The 22331-nt window shown below is 41.9% G+C and overlaps 1 protein-coding gene across 1 annotated transcript in view; it reads right to left on the bottom strand.

Annotated features, from left to right (window-relative positions):
* Positions 1 to 18453, bottom strand: part of HMGA2 (high mobility group AT-hook 2) — a 121000-nt gene extending 102547 nt beyond the window's left edge. The window contains exons 1-3 of the mRNA XM_074168985.1: positions 18241 to 18453; positions 15510 to 15596; positions 7778 to 7828 (exon numbers count right to left, since the gene is read on the bottom strand). Coding sequence (XP_074025086.1) covers positions 7778 to 7828; positions 15510 to 15596; positions 18241 to 18351 — 249 coding nt within the window. The 5' untranslated portion in view covers positions 18352 to 18453. The remainder of the gene's footprint in view (positions 1 to 7777; positions 7829 to 15509; positions 15597 to 18240) is intronic.
* Positions 18454 to 22331: the final 3878 nt, after the last annotated feature.

The raw sequence follows: 22331 nt of genomic DNA on the forward strand, positions 1-22331 counted from the left end.
CTGCATTCCTTTGGCATCCACATCTCCGGCTTGGTTCTGTAAAGAATGCAGAATGAAGCCAAAAGTATTACTCTTCTTTAATTATTATCATAACTCTTAATTGAGAGGAGAAAATTCACCCACACAGTGACTGACTGCCATTTGTAAGATGGCCCTTCTCTATCACTGGCAGAGAGTAAATGGTATTTTCTTGTAAGGCTACTGCATTACTGGGTCTCGCAGTATAAAGCAGAATTTGGCACAGGTACATTAAATAAGTTGCACAATTAGTCAGAAATTGCAAGAAAACCTAGAAGTTTTGACTCCAAATCTTCTGTCCTGGAGCACACTTTAACACATGGGTTTTCATTCCCTCTGCACCACTACCTTTGAAGAGGCCAGGGAAAGGAAATACTGTCTCTGGATGAGGTGGCCTGGAATGGCCCTGTCCCACAGCTACGGCTTAGATCTGCTAGTCCTGAAAAGTGGAGTAACCACATCCAAAACATTCAAGGAACTAGGCACCTTGGTTTTGTGACTACGTTTGTTGTGCACTGGATCAGTATTGGACTTCTATATGTAATTAAGGTTCAAAGATGAGAAAACACCATCAATTCACATCAAATATCTTTCAGGCTTATATTTGGTTCAAAACCCTCTGGTCCCATATCTCTCCACGCTACCCTGTTAATAGAGAATACATAGACTTTTAAAATATCTTACTCCTACCCTTCACTGCCCACCAGCTAGACATACGCTAGAGATGCTGAGGTACTCACGGCTGTGTTTACAGAAACAGGTAAAAACCATATATCGGTTTAAGACACAGAATTGAAAAGCGCGTTTCCCTCCCTCATCCAACCTGTTCACAAGCAAAAGCTTTAACTGAAGGAGGATGGCCTTGAGCTGAAGGCACGGGGCAGGCTGCCAGGAAATCCGAGTTCTATTCCTGGCTCTTCTACAGATTTCCTTGGGCAAGGCAATTAACCTTGGGGAGTACATTTTCAATGGAGGTGAGGCCCAGCTTCTCTTTCTGCATTCATAACATTTTCAGTGTTGAAAATGGAATTGTAGGAGCAAGAAAGAGTGCCTGTACTTTTCACTGTCTGATACGTTTTCTCTGTCAGGTAGTTGGATGCACAATTGCTGATAACTAGCAACAAACCTCAGAACTGAAACACTGCAGGTGCAAAAAATGTCCCCTGATACTGCCACGATCAACCTCAGTGCTCAGTTTCCTTGTACGTAAAATGGGGAACGAGGCTTATAAAATCAAAATACACAACCAAATGGAAAACGGATTTTTAAAGTTCTTGAACAGCCATTATCTGAGCTCATAAAAATGAAACAGCTCAGAAATTCAGTTTACCTTTAAGTGCAGATGCTGTATTTTTACTTTCTGCATTTTTTTCCCATTAAAATTTCATCTTTGGGCCTCAAACAGAATAAAAGATTTGCCTTTAAGAACTCTGAAATGACAGCTAAAGTCAAATTACTATTTTAGCTAAACTGGATATCTTTTAATATCCCTTAGGAGAAGTGGAAGTGAATTAGAGAATGAGTGAAATATCCTTTTGGTAATATAATTTTATTTTAGAAAATAAATAGTTTGGCTAAATTTTCTGTTGTGGTCTACAGGAAGACCTGCACTTGAAATAAACAGTGCCACACCTACTTATACCAACAAGGAACAGAACTCTCAGATTCCAAGGAAGGACACTATTTTCTTAGACAAGCTTCTAGAGAAATGAAGACACATACCTCTCTGAACGCAGGTGAGATAGAATGTATTTTTAGTGAATTTTTATGCATTTGATACAAGCATGGAAGATGCTTTTTCCTTTCCCGGAATGTTGAATAGGAAAAAAAGGACAAGAATTGGCAAAAAAAGGACCATTAAGTATCTGTTAGTTATAGGAGAAAAGTTCAACAATCACTGCTTTTGTCAAAATTTTCAGGTTTTGGGAGATGATTTCTTCTGCAGATCATCTGAACTGGAAAGTAAATGTATAGGTATAAAGCTTCTAAGGATTTCAACTCACGTCCTTTATCCAATTCTTAATTTAGGAACTTCAAAGGAGAGAGGTCAATAGTCTGGTTTTTGTAATTATAAAAGCCCCTTCAAGCTCTTTAGACAAGGGAAACGATGACCTCTCCCAGGTGACAGTCTTGCCTACACAGACGTAAAACACGTTCATGAAAGAAGGTATTTTATGTTACCATGTTACAAAACAGTATCAATGACCTTCACAAAGAAGGTAAGGTAGTTTGAAAGATTAAAATAACAGCAACGTGCAAATTTTCATGATGTGCCTCACGCAAAGCAGTAACACCACAGATAGTGCACTCAGAAGTTGGGAAGATGTAAAATGTCATTATTCTTCCAAGTACGGGAAACTGAATTCTTATCTACACTATCTTCTATAATTGCATACATAGCAACTTCCTCCTTCATTCATCATCCAACATATGTGATTTAAGATTTACCTCAAACACGGCTTGCTCCAAATGGACCATGAAGCAATCAATTCAAATAAACATATGTTATCATAACAATGGAATCTCTAGCCTGCTTAGGAATGCACTGCTAAGCGCCGTGGCATCAAAGGGAGGCATCTCTCACACATAACTTTTGCTATCTACAAGTCAGATATGAGTCTTATTTTATCATTTAGGATGTCCTTCCCAATGGCAAAAGATTGCCATCTCCAGACGAGAATTCACCCCACCTATCACAAAGCCTTTTTTAGGCAGGATGTACTACGATCTCAGAGCATCCTTCTCTCTCCACTGCCCAGTGTAGAAGCCTGTGTGACTTTAGGCACCTCCTAGACTATGACTTCATATGAGACAAAAATGACTGCACTGCACAAGAAATAAGCAAAGTCGGTTAAAGGGCTTCACATTACAGAGCACGGAACTACCAGACAGAAACTTCTACTTAGATAATGGTTTGCAAAGACTCATTATGAGCAAGAAATAGCCTCAAAACATCAATGGGTCTTCTAAAGCAATAAGGTTCTCTTGATATGTATTCCTTCAACATTTCAGTCTCTTACAAGTGAACAAGGATTAGGAGTCCTTGCCCTGACACAAGCCTTCTGGAACTGCTGGCATAGAAACATCTCACAAATTCCATATGGTTTGATATCTCAGCTATGTCAAAATTGCAGTGGGAAATAATCTGAGGAAAAAGTTACTAGAGAAAAAAAAAGCATTTTTGTAATTATTTTTTTAAACGTGGTTTGGCACCACTTTAACTGACTTTCAGTATAAAGTGAAATTGTGCCCTCATTATAAAGGGGAAAACCTGAGCTTCAAAAGTACTGTAATGTCTAGCTAATCATGATTGGATCAGATAAAGCTCCTGCTTAAGGAAATTAAGTTTACTGCTGATTATCTTTTATCTTTCACCAACCTGAAATGTGCTATCTAGACTATCTAGCAGAAAAAAAAAATTATTGAAAGAGTGAGAGGTTTTCTGAACAAGTCACAGCTGTTACCTGGGCATCAGTGACAAGATGTGTACATGGATGCTCCATGTGCACCCTGCACTTGGAAATTCACTGATTCTCTTCTGCTGTTACAATCATGCGGCTTCCAGAACTGCATCCTTCCATCCTTTAAAACAGCTTCATGGCATGGCATCAGCCATCCCTCCTCCCCACCAAAGTCCTGCTCAAAGCTGTAAAAAGCTCTGGACTGTTCCTTGATTTTTTTGAGCAATTCTGCCATGCCATGCAGTGAATCTGCAGTTCAGGTTAAACAAAGTGGAGGTGAAATCAGACAATGCCAAAAATCTGTCTAAACACATAACAAAACCAGTGGAAATAAAACACAAATACACTTTTAAGCATCAACTTCAGAATCAGGTTTCAGGTTTCTCCATTAAACCGATGCTTGAGAGCACCAGTCGTCTATGAAATTTCCAGGGGTTTACAATGCAGTTCTTTGGAACAAACAGCAGAATAACTGAATATTCAGTCTCCTGCTCTATTCCTAACCCTTCAGTCCCCTCCTTTCAGCCAACTCTGAGACATATACAAAAAAATAACGTAAAATAGCTTTGATTGTGAGCTCTTTACACAGGGTTATGTGAATCCATTGGCAAAACTGTTGCTGATTCCACAAGCAGCAGCATGAGGTCTCAGTGGTGAAAACCTGGCACTGATGAAGTCAATGACAAACCTTCCACTGACTTCTGAGAATGTGAATCTCCACAGCTATGAGTTTGACCTTATGACTATGCTACATAAAAAAATTCTGCTAATAAAAACCAGGTTGCTTCATCTGCCTTTCCCAAGCATCAAAGGCTATGTCTGCAACACATAGACAATGCGGACCAGCAGGAAAAAAAAAGACTGGCACTGAGAACCTAAGGTCAACACCACGGGCCTTTCAAGAGGTTTTTACTTCACTCTAACCTAGTCCTATGGGTCAAATACCTACTGGATCCCATTTTGTTTCCCTCAAAAGGAATCCAGCCCATGAGCTCTGGGACTGCTCCACGTGTGTACTGGGAGTGGGGACAATTAGAAGATTCATTTCCAAAGTGCAGTCCTGATTTGACCTAACACACTAATGTAGATGCATCCAAAGAGCTTAGAACATGTTCCTCCATTAACATCCCTAAAATTAAGGAGTACCAAGGTCATGAAGAGGCTTGTCTCCCTCCCAGTTAATAAGACTCACAGCCCGCAATGAGCTTCACACATGTGCAGTACACTGAAGATGAGTTCTACAGCAGCAAGAACTGTGTTTCTGATTTCAAATATGTTCATTACCAACCTGCGTGATACTTGTTATCTTCAGGATTTTTATTCAATTAGCTCTCCACATTTGAAAAGCTATTCTTTGTAGCTAAATATTTTATTTTCAGATGAGTTTGTCAAGTTTTACTGTCTGTTCTACTGACAAGGGTCATCTTTTCCTTGACAACTGTGCAAAGTGCACATTACTGCATTGAAAAGATCATTGGATGTCTCATGCACTTGTGATAAACTGGGCTCCTCGCCCTCTTCTCTTGGAGTCTCCCTCCCCTTCCCAGTTTTATACTAGTCAAAAAGATTTACTTCTCTTCTAAAAAATAATACATAAATAAATACATTGCAAGTCACAAACATTAAATACCTAATTTGAACCAGCAGAAAGACCAGCTACCGGAATTCTACAGTGGTCTGTTAGCTCGTATGTCTCTGTGTCTGCATATTGAAGGAAACAGCAGAAATAATACTTTACAATTTGATGAACAACATATGACACAGAACCTCTAGACTCACAAAGAAAGGGTTAGAAACTTAGGAAAATACCTGTCATATAGAATTCTGCCCTCTCCAAGAAAAAAAAAACATCTACACACTCCTTACTTTCACTGATACAGAACCATCATCGTTAAGGCTTGATATATAAATAAATTGGATTAAGGATGAAAATAATCACTAAGGACTTCACTCACAAAGAACTTAATGGGTGATAAAAAGGGATGTTTTCTGAGTACATGTTGGACGTCAAAACAGAAAGGATGATACTGTGCTATCTGCTTTTAGGCAGAATCCTCCCTTGATTTCAACTATTACCTTTGCTTATAGTTGGCACCATACTGGCTTATAATAATTTAACCACATTTCTTTCTGGAGCAAAATATAACGTCACTCCCCATTTCATCATTCACAGCGGACGAACTATGAACCTAATTTAAACTGGAAAGAGAGAAGAAAGAGAAGGGAAAAAAGCCACACTTGATTCTCACAGTCTATAGAATTACCTCAATGTAAACTGCAGATAGGAGCGTTATCTCTGAAAATCACAAGAAGCAATCATATTGCCGGAATAAGCAAATAAAAAGACTGTGCTTTCAACAGGCACAACAGCAAGGTAATATCAAGTTTGAAAATATTCCTTAGTCCCAAAAAAATGAGCGAAACTGTTATAAGTATCAGTCTTACAATAACGTAATGCATACGCCTACCAGATAACCAATAATACCCATTTCTGCAAATCAGAATCTTCACCTGACAAACAGCCCATACTAAAGTTAATGCTCCACTGATACTGCCTATTCTTTCTTCCCCAGAAAGATACAGAAATAACAGAGGAGCATTCTAGCCTAAAAGATGCTACAAGTGCTATATTTAGCTCTCTTCACTGAAAACTCACCTTAATTTCTGACTATGAATGCTTGGGAGAGAAAATCTTTTAACAGGCCGACTGCTGCATTTTCCCTTTTCCCAGAGCTCTTCAACCAGCCCTATTCAGCTATCACACATTCCCATCCCCACACAGTGGGAATGGCCTGCCCATTATAAATTACTCTCATAAACCAGCTGTTTCTGCTGCTTCCCCTGGGATTGCACCCAAGGTGAGGATCAAGCAAGGAACACTCAGCATCCACGTGCTCCAACCTGGATGGAAGGATGCAGACAGTAACCCATACATGACTTAGTGGACTTGGGATTTGCCTTCTGCAACCTGCCTTTGCAAAAATCGGCAGCACCAGTAGGTTTGGATATGCCACCTTGTTTCCTAATGCCAACGAGCTTCTTTGTGCACCCAAAACATGCCTGACTTAAACAGTAGAGGAATAAGCAACACATCTAGTGTGTAACGATCTGTTTTCTCCACAGAAATATCCTGGGGTAGTTTATCACAGGACAACACTACAGAACTAGTTCTTAAAGTGACTGGTAAAGCCATCTCTCCTGTGTTTAGCTGCTGATGCTCTGGAGAAACTCAGTACCTTCTGGTGCTGTTTGAGCTTTCCCAAGAAACATCTATGCAAAAGAACTGAACAAAAGAAGGGAAAAAATGATGGGACTACAAAGGGGGAAAAGCAGACAGAGTAAAATACGGGAGCAAAGCTGAGATGGGGAGGGATGGATCTGAAAAAGAAGTTTAAAGAAAAATGTTGACCAGATAAAGGGAAAAGGAACTAGAGAAGGGAAATCAGAAATGTTAACTTGTGATGGAGCACATGGCCACACCTTTGTATCTTGTAATACCTGATCATGTTTTTCAAGCGACACAGCCATCACTTTTTTTTGAAAGCGTATGCGTAAGTGGAAGACATGCAGAGGAGAGGTGCATGAGGCAGACTCTCATTAGCTGTAAACATCAGCGAAAATACAGAATTTCAAGTACCTGAGACCAAAATTGTCCGATAGCTGCATCTACAGACTAAACGGCCAGGGAAAGAGGAAACTTATTGAAACATATTACCAGTCACTAGGATTGTATGAGGCATGAATGGCCCACAATGGAAAAACTTAGAATTCTAAGTGCAAGTATCCTGCTGTTCATTCTTGTTCTTTCACACTGGTTTTAAGGAAAATATGCTGTGTTTCCAGGCAATGTAGGACAAAGACATTTGGGTTTTTAAACTTTATCTTGTGCACACTACATCTGAATGTTATCACCTCCCTTAATCACCTTCTGATGTCTGATAGTGCCCCTTTAACCTTCCTTACTCAATTACTGAACAAGTTTTCTCATTGTTACTCTTGTTTGAAGGAAGAGTTGTGCCTCTTTTCATGCTGATAAGAGACACATAAATATTCACTCCCAACAAACATTTAGTAGTAAAGTGTCTTGAGCAAACTACCGGAGTCTAAAGGTAGGAAGCTGTGGTTAACTTCTCTGCTATCTTAACCCTTTAGTCAGTCCACCAGAACAAACGAAGAGAGAAGATGGATGCTCTTTTTTTAGAAATGAAGCAGAAATAATTGTTCTCTAAAAGAATGGTCTTTATAACATGCTTTATAACACAGCAAATAAATCAAATTATTGGAAGTGAAATACCTACCCATTTTCTGGGCCGGCCTCTGGGTCGCTTTTCACCAGTGGCTTCTGCTTTCTGTAAAGGGAAAAGAAACACAATATATTTTATACCTCAGCATTATTTAGCAGCCTTGGTAACTAGGAACTCCTTTCCTGTAACATTATCCATAATTATATCTCTTGGGTGGCACCAAGCCCCTGCTCCTGTACTATGGGTTTTCTGGTGGAATGTGATTTTGTAGGGTTTTCTGACGTTTCCTAGCCAGCGTGGCCAGGGGATGCCTCGCCTGCGCCCAAGGGTGTCCCCAGCCCTGACCCACTCTGTGGCCGGGGCCACAGAGGAACATGCCCACAGACACCCAGCTGTTCGGTGCCCACAGTACAGCCTGAGGTGCCTCTGCCCCCACCAGCCATGGGGCATGCAGGCTGTAGATGGAGGGCACGTTGAGAACCCGAGAACCCCAAATAATATCCAATTGAGTCTTTTACAGGCTGTCAGAAGTTACCTGAAGAAACTAAATGAAAAATACAGCCTGCTTCAAGCCTGAACAAAGCAGTTTATAGCAGCCACAATTCCTCCTTTCAGTGTCGTGATGCTCATGCATGAAATGGATTTGGACAGACTATCACCATGAACGTGTGTGTGTATTCATATTGGGAGATAGCTTCGCTACTTCATGTGAAGTTTTCTAAGTAAAAGTGCATCCTCAAGCTCTAAGCAAACCTTTTGCTGAGCCAAAACACAGCTTCCCTGTTCGGGTTTAAGGAAACAGCATGGAAGGTGCCCTAGAAGTGACAGCAATATTTATGTAAGCCCAGCAGTTGGTCCTGGAGCTCAGCTTAAAGGAAATGCGGGTTCTCTTACAGACTCTTCCATTAATCCACTGCACGACACTGTGAATACTGCTACTTACGTACTACACTAAAATACTTACAGGCTTAAAATGAAAATTGCAGGTTATTTTCTCTAGATAGGCTCTGCCCATCCATACACCTCACCAGGTAAATAATCCTGTCCCACTGAGGGTGTTGAGGATTTTGCCACCAGCTTTAGTGAGAGCTGGACTTTTGCTGCATACGAAGTCCCTAAAAATGCAGACATTCTGTAAATGTGCTTTCACATTTCCATGAATTGATTTTTTTTCCAGTTAACTCTATGTGTATTTGATTTGCCCTTAGAAATCAACTGTGCCATTAAATAAATCACTTGCTGGTCAATCTCTGTAACATATACTGTAACCTAATGCCATGTAAAGTGGATCCCTATAAAAGAGAACTTGAGCTGAGGAAGTAGTGGAGGAACCTCTACAAAAAAACTGCCCAGCAAGTTAAATGTAATTACTTTGAAACAAATATCTCACCCAGAAAAAAAGCTGTGAAAAATAAAATTCACACTCCTAAAGGGCAAAATTATCACTCAGACTTGTTAAAAGAGTAAACTTGCTCTTTAATCGTTTATACCAGTGTTACATGTAAGGTGAAACCCTCTTATGAGAATACTTGTTAAAGTGCATTTACTATATACTGTAGCTGTCTATTTCAGAGTTTTGTTTCCTTTTCAAATGTTCATTTCTTTATACCTTATAACCTGAAGGATGCAAACCAAGATGTGGTTTCGTTTTGACATGCTGTAGCCCCCTGCATTTATGTTTATTTCATGAAACCCCGGGCATAAATCTTAAAAGAAAATATTGGTTAAAATTGTTCTTAACAAATCAACACCTGACATGTTATGAAAGCACAAATGCCATTTATTTTCCTCTGTATTTTACTGCATCTGAAGGAAAGGCCCTTTTCCAAAACCCTATGAAAAAACAATTAACATTCTGGAAATGAAAACTACTTTGGTCTCACAATTAAAGTTCCTACCAACATGACACAAACGGTAAATTGAACTACAGCATATAATCTAGTTTGATGGGAAAGAGAACATGAGAGATTTCTTTGAATAACTAATCTTTGCTTCCTGCCATAAACTGTCACGCAGCATGGCCGCTTGCCACGAACAATGCTGTGCTTTACCCCCGAGGAAGGTCCATGTCAGAAGTGGCTAGTGTTCCTGCTGGCTAGTTTGGGTATCAGTTTGTCAAGTGCTTGGGGAACCTTCAGATTGAAAGGCACCATATTCCTGCTGTATATGAATTTCCACCTCGTGTTAGAAGAAAAACATTTCCATAGTTCTTATCAAAACCAAATCTTTCCCAGAGGTGAGCTGAGCAAACAGCGGGGCATGCCAGAGGCGATGTTTTGGTACAGAGCGATTCTGTAAGTAAACAGGAAGGTTTCCACAGACTAAACTGCAGAAAATGAAGGACAAGAACTGCCAAAGTGGACGTTGTTATCTCCACTCCAAGGGAAGAGAAAGACAAAACACTTGTGGAACCTCCAAAAAGGAGTAGTGGCAGTCCAGTGGTGATAATAGAGACATGAAGTTTAGGAAAATGTTCCACCTCTTTCCCTCTGGATTTTTTCAGGCTGCATTTTGCAAACCTAGCCCGTATTTCTCTAACAGCACAAGACTGTCTTCTAATTTAAGAGCTTGAAGAACTGTTTTATTGCATATCAGACAAATAAGTCAATGTTTCTCCATATAATTTTCAAGTAATTAATAAGAAAAGGAATGTGTAAGTGCCAAAGCATTGCTCTTCCTGTGAAACAGGTATTTGAATAATGAGAAACATGCCAGTCAGTCTGGTGGCTCTTTTCTTTGCTTGAAGTGTTGCCTCTGAAGCTAGGAAGAAATCCAGAGAGAGCCCCCAGCCACACAGAGGTAACAGGGATTCTCATCTGGGCAGCCATGCACGTGTTCCCAGCCACCCTCCACGCCGCAGTGGGTACCTGCTGAGTCTGAGAGGAAGCTGCTGCCTTCATCCTCTAAAGCACTTTTTGAAATTGAGATCTCTTTGGTCAGGGTTTTCTTAATGTTTGGTGCTACGCTAAGAGGCATGATCTTGCTCTATACAGCTAAGACACGAAATCACCAAACGTAAAGGAGGGCTGGGTATGTTGTCAAACACAGGTTCATGATATTTCATGAAAAATTATTAAGTTTCTTATAACCAATAATATGAATACATAATTTCTGCTATGTTACATTTTAGGAACAGAACTAGATTTACTCGCTTTTAAGTGCATGATCTATATGGCAAACGGGTTAGGTTTTTTTTTTTTCTGTCCTAGGTGAGAAAGATGGCCATTCCAGTCATTGCAGCCTGGAAGAGAGCTAACAGTCCCCAGGCAAATTTGCAATTCACCTAAGCCCTGTATCACATGGCCATCAAACCCTACTTCCAAACTATTGCTGCCAGTCCCGTTAGACTTGACTGTCCACCATCTCTGCCTCCTTGTTGCACAGATGTGCCTTGCCCAGACAGAAACTGAGGTCCTACTACTGAAAGCAATTAACAGGACAAGACAAGTCTAAATAATTGAACAGCTATGAAGTGCTCTTTGGGCATCTCTCTATTGTCAAGGAAGATCTCAAATGCAACAGAATCCAAATTTGGATAATTCTATCCGCTTTGCAAAACAATCTGCTGGACACCTCAGATAAAATGTGTCAGAGCTGTAGGTCAGGTGAAATAACAGAGAGTTCTAGGGAGGAAGATCAATGTTGTCAAACAGTGTCAAAAGACCTTGCCCAGGAATGTGTCCCACTCCTAAAAAAAAGTTACTTTGTTAAAAAAAAAAAATAAATTCTTAAAAGGAACTTCCGCATTGGCTAGATAGAAAAATACCACACTTCCCATGTCCTGTTTCACCCATTTTAATTCTAAACAGGAGTCAGTCTCCTCCTGCTTCTCCCATCTTGCTCAAAACGCCTGATTTTGAGGTCTCTTATTTTTTAGGTGCAATAACCACGCTACTATCACTTGATAAATCTGTTATTGTTTCCCCTTTAAGCCTGTAATGACTGGTGTTGGTGAGAATGAATGAAGCATGGAAAAGTCAAACAGATTTTCATGAACCAATTTAGGGCAGAGTCCTGGTCACATGCACTTTTTTTTTTTTTTTTTTTTTTTTTTACCTTTGGACTGCTTAACTCAGGGACATGCCTTCCTACATACCAAACTCTGGCCATGTAATGAAGAGACAGTAGTAAGTGTAGTCACACACGGTACCACAAGCTCTGGTTTTCAGAAGATGGTATTTCGAGATCTGGAGGTATTTTCAGTGAATTTCACTACATCCATAACTACATCAAAACTCAAAATATTTTAACTGGAGGTGAATTTTACTAAAGACCATTTACTTTTGGATATTCCTGGGATGTCCCTTGACATTTTCTTTTGAGACAAACACATAGTAGCTACTACTCCTTTTTATTAACCTCACAATTGTGTTTCCTCCTTCTGACCAGGAGAGTATTTATGCCTATAAACAGTATTTTTGTCAAGCCCAACCACAGGAGCTAAACAAAGAAAAGCCTTTGAATGCCTAAGGGAAATGTGATGGGCTGGGAACACAGCTCAGGCTAACAAATAAAACTCAACCACAGAACACCCAGGAAACTAAAAAGGAACATCCCTGCTATGATATTCCCGCAAAAATAGTTGTTCTTTAGAAAAAAAAAAAACTTCACTTTTTTGCTAAATTTTTACAAATATTTTAAATGAATAACAGAATGACTTGTTTAAAGATGCAGACTTCAGTAACAGTAACACAGTAATTGTGGGGACTCAAGTACAAGGTGATTAAGAGTCTTTTTGTGTCTACCTCATCTGCTAACATGTTGTCTTCCTTCTGTTTGTTAAAATTGTACAATTGAGAAAAGGTTTGGTTTTCTACGAAATGCCGTCTACCTTTTGTGTCCAGTTTACAAGAAGTTAGGCATGTGTGATATGCAAGGCTTATTTAAAAAATGCATATTACCTAAAATTAGAGTAATTGCCACATTATTAGCTGTCCATTTTGTCTTGCAACATTCTGTATGCATTGTCAAGTTTCACATTGCTAATTTCCTAACAAGCACAGTTTGTTTTCAGATGCCCCAAGGCCAGTTTACTAAGACCAAACACAAGCTCTAAAAGCTAAAATAAATAAATAAATAAATAAAATAAATCCCATGAACCAAGAAATTTTAAATACACAATACAACCAGGATTCCTGGGTAAATTTTCCCTCAACTGATTTAAGGGCATTTCCTTTTTGAAGTACAACAAAACAAAGTCCCGGTTCTGGAGTATTTTTAACTCGCTGCCAGTTTGTGCAATACATTTTTAATTGTGATGTGTAAGGGTTTGCAAGAGAACACCCAATCAATTAATCATGAGTGCCTTCTCATGGCTGATCGGTGAGTTCTCCTGGCCGACGTTTATCTTACATGTTGTGAACACTCTAATACATTTCAATGAGCTCCCTTTGAAAAACACAGGCCACACACTATTCTTTAGAAATTCCAGCAATTTCCAGTTGCGTGTATAGTACCCAAGTTCACATGTAGAGGAGCTTAAGCTAAGTTAGCCAGCTCTCTTTCTGAGAGTTGAGACAGGCTATAGAAAGCCTTAAATAAATATATGTATGCATATGTATGTGTAAATATGTTTACCACAAAATCAAACATATAGCTCACTCTTTTAAGAGGTGACACCCTCACCACCAAATGAAGCTTTCTTACAGCGCCAAAACCTTTCCATTCATATTACTGTTAGAAAAACTGTTGGAATTAATATTACATAAAAAGATACTTTGAGATGCCTGGTGAGAAGCGGAACCATTTTAGAGAGGGTTAATTATCAATTTAGAAAAAGAGCTAAAATATTTATTTGAAATGTGATCTCAGTGACTTTCTTCCAGTAAAGCATTGTAAGTGTTTTATGTTTTAGAGGATTTATCAAACATTTATGTATTTCATCTATAAACCTAGAAACAAATAAGACTTGTAATTACATACCCCTCAAAGACATTTTTTTTAATGATAAAAAAGACATGTGGTCTTTGGTCAATTTTTTATGTTATCAACACCCAAAAGGGTTTGGTTTAATTAGAGCAGTAACTTGATGCATTCTGAAAATCAAAACGTTACAATGAAATTGCTCAGTTTGTAAATTAGATTAAAAAACCCAACTATATGCACCAGAATAATCTGGAAATCTCTTGATTTGATATACCTACACATACATGAATGTTTTTAAGTTATTTTCCTTTTATACAGATTTTCAAATCACTCATATAAATGAAATAATGTTAATATTTCTTTTAGAAATATCTTTTTAAAACGTATTTCTATGAATTACTTAAACTTTAATCTTATTACAAATATTTCTCCTAGGAAAGCCAACACTCCTAAGAGTAATATTTAAAATACTAACGCTCACATTTGGACTTTCTAGACTAATAAAAAACTGCTCTCTCCCTTTTGAAGAGTGAAATTTAAACTATTTTAAAGTGAATCTGAGGAACATGTTTACTATATGAAGAAAAAAAATCAACATTTTAAGCTCACTAGGTGACAGAGTGGCTTTGATATATTTTAAATACCTAACCTGTAAAGTATTTTTTACTAATTCATGAATTTATTGACAGAATATACTGCCTTTTTTCCAGCTCAGAAAGTAAAAGAACAATTTTAAATTTGAAGAGAGTTGGGAAAAGTCCCTCAAATAAACGTTGAAAACTCTTATAACAAACAGACATGAAACCATAGTCACCCACTAATAATTTAATATTTATCGGTAGTTGCCATAGTAATTTATAACACTGAAAACTATCAAACTTAATATGGTCAGTACCACAGGCATATTGAAAAATGAATCATAATTAGATGAGGCCACAAATATCTTCCACACACATTTTGTCACAGATCTGCTTAAAAGATACTGATACACTTAAGCACTACAGTTCACTACCAGATTTTGTAAGCTTTTGTTTCCAATTTAGTACTAGTTAGTGCTAACTGCTGTGTAACCATCAACATAAACAAAACTCCTGTATTTCAAGCCTATACACAATTATTTGCCTTCACTAAGGCAAATACAGAAAGGTACTATTTGCCTTGATAGCACAGTTTTCTGATGTTGAGCTTTCCCCAATTCAAATGAAATTAAGTCCCATTTTCAGTAAAGTCCAAGCACAAAATGCAATGACTTCAGGGAGCTTCTGCCACTGCTACATGCATTCAGAATCACCAGAATAAAAGTTTGCTCCCATCACCAAGCAGCAGTAGTGGTTCAGAAGACTAATAGCACTTCAAGTAAAAGTCTCTTTGCAACTGATTACTAAACAAGATATAGGAGGCTTTTACTGTAACTCACAGTTTACTTTACCATCACATTTTAAAGCTGTAAATTTCAATATATGCACTTATTTCAATCAACACATAATTGGATTTACTTCTAATTAACCTATGTTTGACAAAACACTTAGCTTTAATATACAGATTTGGTCTGTGGTAGTAACGACTGTAAGTGAGCAAGAAATTAATCTTCCTGTTTCAAAAATCTTAATCGAGAAAATTATGTCCTTAATATTGATTTCCTTACTAGATACAGGAGAGCTCAGTAAATACATCAAATACATCATGTTATTTCACTAATCTGTACACTATTCAAAAAGCAAGCTGTCCTTATAGGTTCTGTACCTAGGGTCTTCATGCAGCATGTTAATTCTAATCTCAAAAATGAAAAAGACATGCTTTATGTAGCTTCCATTATCAAAAGGGTTCCAACCCCTCAGTTCACAGCCTAAATGACTGGATTTTTTTGCTACCACTTGATGAAAAAACAGCATTAGGAACTCTCTCTCTTTAATAATCTCACCTTCTGAGCTGCTTTAGAGGGACTCTTGTTTTTGCTTCCTTTGGGTCTTCCTCTTGGTCTTTTAGGAGATGGTTCACCAGTTGGTTCCTAAATATAGGAAAACATGCTATTGTGGCAAGAGGCTACAACTAACCCAGAAACTCTGAAGGATAAACTACAGCTAAGAAGTTACTTAAAACACGTGAATTAACAGTATAAATAAACAACAGAATATTTAAAATGCAACATGAAAAATTAAACAACTCGAGTAAAGAAAAAAATATATTTTGCACAATAAGAGAGTTTAACGTCCCTTGTAATAGCACAAAAGCTTTACAAAGCTTGCATATTCTAGCATGTAAGTTATAGTAGAAAACACGTTTTTAAAAGATGGCTATGATTTCCCTCATGTAAGAATGATTATTCAAAAAATAATAGTTACCCATTTAATTTTAATTGCATTTCATTATATCAAGATACAATCATCTAATGGAGTTTCTAGCACAAACTTTGGGGGGGAAAAGTTAACTACTGGAAAACCTTAAAGTAAGCTTAGACTATTTTGTCTCTCAAGGGCACAAATATTTTGGGGGGATTTTTTTCTGTTGTTCTGCAGTCGGCATTAGATTCACACCTATTCTAAACATAATTGATTTGTATTAAAATGCAAATATAAAAGTCTCTTCAAATAGAGCACTAGCAAGCCAAAAAACCTCGATGAAAGAAAATATCCGAAACAAAAACCCAACTCTAAAATGACTCGACAGGAACACTGATTATTTTAGCAATTTTCTTAACTAGCTCCTCTGCCTGACAGTAAATAACCGAGACCTTAAAAATGGGTATGAATTACTAAGAGTTTGGATTCCAAATATTTATTCAGTGAATCATAAATACTATAAAACTCTTCTAGCCTTAAATATTATACATTTCATTCAGCTTACAGGATGTGGTAAAACTAATTAAATGCAGTTTGTTAACTTAAACCAGCTTAAAACCCTTCAGCCTTCTAATTCCCGGGTAAGTTAAGGGGAGGCCGGAGAGGGGACTCCCCCAACTGCCCCAGCGCTCAGTGGCCAGCCTCGCAGGCGCTCCGCATCTGGGCTGAACACGATTAAGGAGACGCACTTTTCTTTCTCTTCCATACATTCAAGCGCTGTAGGAGAGGAGCGGGGGTGGGGGGAGAAGGCAAAAAAGAAAAAGAAAAAAAAAAAAAAAAACAAAAGAGGAAAAGAAGGCAGCCCCAGCACAAGCCGGCAGGGTTTGATGCCGGCTGGGCTGCTGGGGCTGGGAGAGGGCAGCCCGGAGGGTCGAGCCCCGGAGAAAGAAGTGTCACTGAGGGCAGAGCGGGAAAAACGAGTGGCTCCGCTTTTATGGCTCTCCGAAAAAAGCACTTTCTGTGCAACTTGCAGGAGCACATCGGTGTGGGGGGAGCAAAGTAGCCGGGTTTCCCCCGGCTCGGGACTCTGCTGTTCAGCAGCGTCCGTCTTTTGAGAGCCCCTCGCAGCCTCTCGTGGCAGTGGGCTGATGCTAAATGAATGGAGCCAACATTTTTAAAGCCTGCGGAAGCTGTCTTTAAAACGCAGCTCCGTAGGCAGCCTCGCTTCCCCAGCCCTGACTTCCGAGAGAAGCATGGAAAAGGGCTGCGAACAACCCCGCGCTGCCCCCGCCGTGCTGCGGGATTCATCGGTCGCATCCGCGGGCAAAATCCACCCCCCTCGGCCGCGGCGGCGGAGGGGCTGCGGGCAGCCCGGCATTTCCAGGCGATGCGACAATGGCACTTGGGGAGAGGAAAGGAAGGGGAGGGTGGAAATAATGCACGCATCTAGAAACCTTAGCGCGGATTCAGGTCTTGGAAGCCAAAAACAGGAGCCCAGCGCGTCCCTTTCGGGGCCCGGGGAGGCTGTGGGTGCGGGTGGGAGGGAGCCGGGAGCCGGGACCAGTCCCCCTCGCCTCGACCTGCCTGGGAAAGCGCCGGAGCAAAGGCAAAAGGTGTTGCAAATGCAGGGCAAGCCCCCTCTGGCTACCTCCCCCCACCTCCATCGGCAACGGGGGCACCTCTCTGCAATGCGATGACGGGGGTGAGGGAGGAGGTGGGGAAGGGGGGGACGCCAGGGGAGAGAAAAAAAAAAAAAAAAAAAAAGAGGAAAAAAAAAGAAGAAAAGAAAAGCAAGGGAAAAAACCGATGCGACTTTCTAGACACCCTCCTCTCCCCCAACCCCAGGATCCAGGGGCAGTCAGGGGCTGGGCTGGTCAAGATCGGAGGCGGCAGCAGCCCCCGGTGGGACCCGACACACACACACGCACACACACACAGATTGAGACATTGCAAGGGCTGGGAGAGGAGGGAGACAGCAGAGCCCCGTTCCCCGCTCCTGGCTTTCGCAATTTCAAAATCAGCTCGAAATGACCCAGCGAGCGCTGGTTGGTCGGAGCCGCGCTGCTCCATGTTCCCATTTACATTGCAAAGCCCCAGCTCGCTCCCAGCACAATAGTGGAAGTCCCGAGGAGGCTCGGCGGCTCAGCCACCGGCAGGCAGCACCCCGCCGCTCCCGGGGCCCGGGGTCCCCCCGGCCGGGACGCCCGGAGAAGCCCCTCGCCATCTCCTCGGCACCGCCTGGCCGGGAAGCAACACACAACAAAGCCCCCCGCCCCGTACTCCAGGACTCCTTCGTTTGCAGCATAATACGTACATGTACATGCCTATAACGCTATAGATCTGCGGCTCTACGTTTATCTATACGGTACTGACTTGTGGTTGCTTCCTGGGTCTGCCTCGTCCTCTCTTCTGAGGCTCTGCGGTTGCAGGTTGCTCCTGGGCAGCAGTGGAAGGCTGACCGGGTCCCTCACCTTGTGCACTCATCGTAACTTCTGCTGCTCAGCCTTAAAACCAGTCTCTCCAAAGCACCTTGGAAGGGGGGGAATCAAAAACGAGCTCTTGCTGCTTTTGCTGCTCGCTGCCACCACCACACCGGACGTCCTGGTGCTGCCAAAAAGGAGAAGAGAAGGGGAGGAGGAGGAGGAGGAGGTGATGGTGGTAGTGGTGCTGGTGGTGGTGGAAGAGGAGGGGGAATGAATCTCTCTTACAATTTAGGAATGGTTAGTAACATGAAGCAATTCAAAAGAGGGGAGGTAAAAAAAAAAAAAAAAAAAGGAAACAGAAAAAAAAAAGGCAAAGTAAATTGCAACCCTGGAAATGCAAGGAGAGAGGGAAATACTCCGAGGGTAGTCGGAGCAAACCAAGAAGGGGAAAAAATCCTACAAATTGAAAGCAAGTGGTGCCTATCGCGCTTAGATTGGATCAGGACAAATTAAGATAAGACACACTGAAAATGGACTGAGAACACTGCACAGTCTTGCCAGAAGCATGCACCCTGGGAAGACGGGGATTTCGGCAGCAGCGGGAGCAGCGGGCAAAAAGAGCGATCATTTAAAAAATAATAATAATAAAACGATTTGGGAGATTGGGAAATAAAAAAAAAGGGGGGGGGGGCGGTCCTGGATTCGTGTCTGTGATGCGAGCTGCTGGGACTGGACTGGAAATATTATGCGAGTCCTGCCCACGGACTAAACTAGGATGAGGGCTTTTTTTTTTTAAAAAAAAAAAAAAAAAGGAAAAAGAAAAGAAAAAACACCTTTACCCGTGGGTGGAAAAACCAGGAGGGGGCTAAAAAAAAAAAAAAAAAAAAAAAAGAGGAGGAGGCAGAGCAAAAAAAACGAGAACCCCAGCGATCGGGGCTGGCTGGCTGCCGGCCAGATACAACATGAGCAGCCCGGCGGCCGGGGCAGCGGCGGCGGAGCACGCCGCGGCCGCCTCACGTGTCCCCGCACCGGCCCGGCCCCGCCGCCGCGGCAGGTTTAAAGGGCCAGGCCGGGCTCCCGCCGCCCGCGGAACCCGGGCCGCCCCCCGCGCAGCGCCGCGGAGTGGTGTGGGGGGCTGGCCGTGTCTTCCCGTTCCCCCCTCCCCAAACCCCGCGGACGGGTGCGCGGGCGCGCTGCCGCCGCTGCACGTGGGCGCCCCGCCGGCCAGCGGAACAAAGGCGGCGGGGCCGGGAGCGGCCGGGCCGCCCCTGGGACGGGCCCGCCGGGCGCCACCCGCGCTGCGGCCGCGGGCAGCGCCGGGAGCGCGGCCCCGCCGCCGGCGGGGAGGGCGCTGGCGTTGCGGCGCGGGCGGTGGCGGTGGCGGGCTCGGCGGCGGCGGGAAGGGCGGGCGGCTGGGTGAGGTGCGGGGGGTGCGGGCCGGCAGCCGGTCGGAGCTTTCCTGCCGGGACGGTGGCGGGGAACGACCTCTGCTGAAGAGCCCTGCCCCGACATTGTTCCCGTGAGCGCGGCTGGGCTGCGGTCTACAAATCTTCCCAAACTCCTTAAGCAGGGTGTCCCGCACAGCCTTAGAGTCATAGAATGGTTTAGGTTGGAAGGGACCTTAAAGATCACCGAGTTCCAACCCCCCTGCCACGGGCAGGGACACCTCCCACTAGACCAGGTTGCTCAAAGCCCCATGCAGCCTGGCCTTGAACACTTCCAGGGATGGGGCATCCACAACTTCTCTGTGTCTCACCACCCTCACAGTGAAGAATTTCTTCCTAATATCTAATCTAAGCCTTCCCTCTCTTTCAGTTTAAAACCTTTACACCTCGTCCTATCACTACACTCCCTCATAAAGAGTCCCTCCCCATCTTCCCTTTAGGCCCCCTCTCCCTCCTCTGGTGTCTGATCCTCCCCCGTGCAAACCATGGCTATGTGCCCTTCTGCTGTGGCACAAGGAGATGGCCGCAAAGGCGAGGGAGGACCCCGATGTCTGTGCATCCCCCAAAGGAAATGCTGACACCTGGGCTCCATGTGCAGCTTTGGCGTTTCCCCCACTCCCACACCTCCTTGAAGGTCTTGGACTTTGGTTGAGAGGGAGCCACCCCTATAACTGTCTCCTCACATCCTTCTTCCCTTACTCAGGGGTGGACAAACACAAGAGAGCCCTCAGGAGGAAATAAAACATTATATTATCACATATAATGCTGAAGAGGGTAGAGATACTGCTGCAACACTTCTTGCACTGGCTGCCTAGATACATCCAGTTGTCTTGATACCTTATAAATTCATAGCTGTCTATAGATAAATAAATAAACATAATCAGGCAAAAAGTTACCCCAATCAAACACATGCAATCATTGGCGAGCAAGGACTGTGCTGGGGAGACAGCTGAGTTATTTTCTGTGGAATAGGACAAGTACACTGCAGACAGATGGGCTAAAGAAAGAGTAATCTTAGAACACTTCTTAAGGCTGAAAATATTCCCAAAGTGTTCTTAATCCAATCACAAGCCTCCCAAAGCCTGCTTCCCTCCCATCCCCAAAAGCAACCAGCTATGGACGATGGACACAGTCCACCTGTTAAATCTCACAGCTATCAGAAAGGTCTTGTAGTCCCCATTATACTTCGTAAAATATTCTGTTCCCATCACACCATGAAGAAATCCACAGGGCCCTACATCCATTCTGTACATCAAAAGATTAGGCTGCTGTATGAGATCAGGATTCCAGCCAGAGATTGTAAAGTCTATAGTTTAAAAGTGTAGCAGCAAATAACTTTTATAACATCCATTAATCTCTTTGAAGCATATTCATGTGTCCATTTCTCTGGAAGAAAGTGGTACATGCAACTGCTAAAAGCCTGTAGCTCCAAAACTGCCGTCTCCACAGATTCATCCTATATGGGCTATTAATGGTTCCATTAGTCTTCCCTTGAGGAGTTCTAGTAACAATACCAGAGTCCAAAGATTTTTTACATACAGTGCTAAGCAAATAATCTTCACACAGGAGCAATGTTCCTAAACTGACTGACTGAAAGCTGCTCCGGACAAGAAAAGTCTTAGCTCTTGCACTGTGCTCAGCACAACAGTTTGGGTCTTTCTAGGGATGTCTGCTTACAGATTCACTATCATTACAAGAATTGGCATCACAGATCTAAACGACTATGGGTCTGTCATTTATTTGAAACTGTCTTGATTCCCTCTTTGATTCCCTTCTTAACCAAAAGTTCTTCGATTATAAACCAGTGTGATATTCCTGATGGCAGCTCTGGGGATACAAACCTGTCTAGACTAATCCAAAACCTTGTTCTTATATCATTTATATCCAGAGAACCTTAACACAGGTAAGCAACAAGACATCCAGAACCCAGAAAGCTTGACTTCCTCAAGTGGCTGGTGGAAGCTCAGAAGCCAGAAACAGCTCTTGGTTTTGTTCCAGATTCCTTCCCAAAAGAGATGTGGTAACTGTTCCTTCCACTGTTCCAGTCCATCCTCTGACAGTATGAGTTATTGCTCCATCCAGTGCTAACACCAGTGAATGTAACTGTATAATTTATTGCAGAGAATACTGCAAAGTTACCGGAGTAGAGATGACCTACTTTCCACCAGCTTTGGTTTGAGATTTAAGCTTTGGTCTACCAACAAAAGTATTAATTATCGGTGCTTTTATTTTTTTTTTTTTCTGGAAGCATTCATAATAGGGTAGAAAATTACATAAACATAAAATAAGGCCTGGTTTCCATTCTCCATGAGCCTACAAACTCAGGATTTCCAAAGAAGTTAGAGAAACTTCCTACAAGATAAAGAAAAGAATGAAAAATGGGATGGAGATTTTGCTACCTAACCCAGAACACTTATACAGAGGCCATTTGTTATTCTGTAGTCAGTGTGATGGCTTGTAGAGGGTTAATTTTCCTCTGTTCCCAGAGGAGATCTTTCTAAATTGTGTTGTCTAACAGCAGCAATAATATTTTGCATCAGAACATAGAACTCCAGGTTGCAGCAAAGTATCTTTTAGAAAGACAGAAAATTAGAGG

This window comes from Numenius arquata, chromosome 2, assembly GCF_964106895.1.
Source record: "Numenius arquata chromosome 2, bNumArq3.hap1.1, whole genome shotgun sequence".
Lineage (NCBI taxonomy): Eukaryota > Metazoa > Chordata > Aves > Charadriiformes > Scolopacidae > Numenius > Numenius arquata.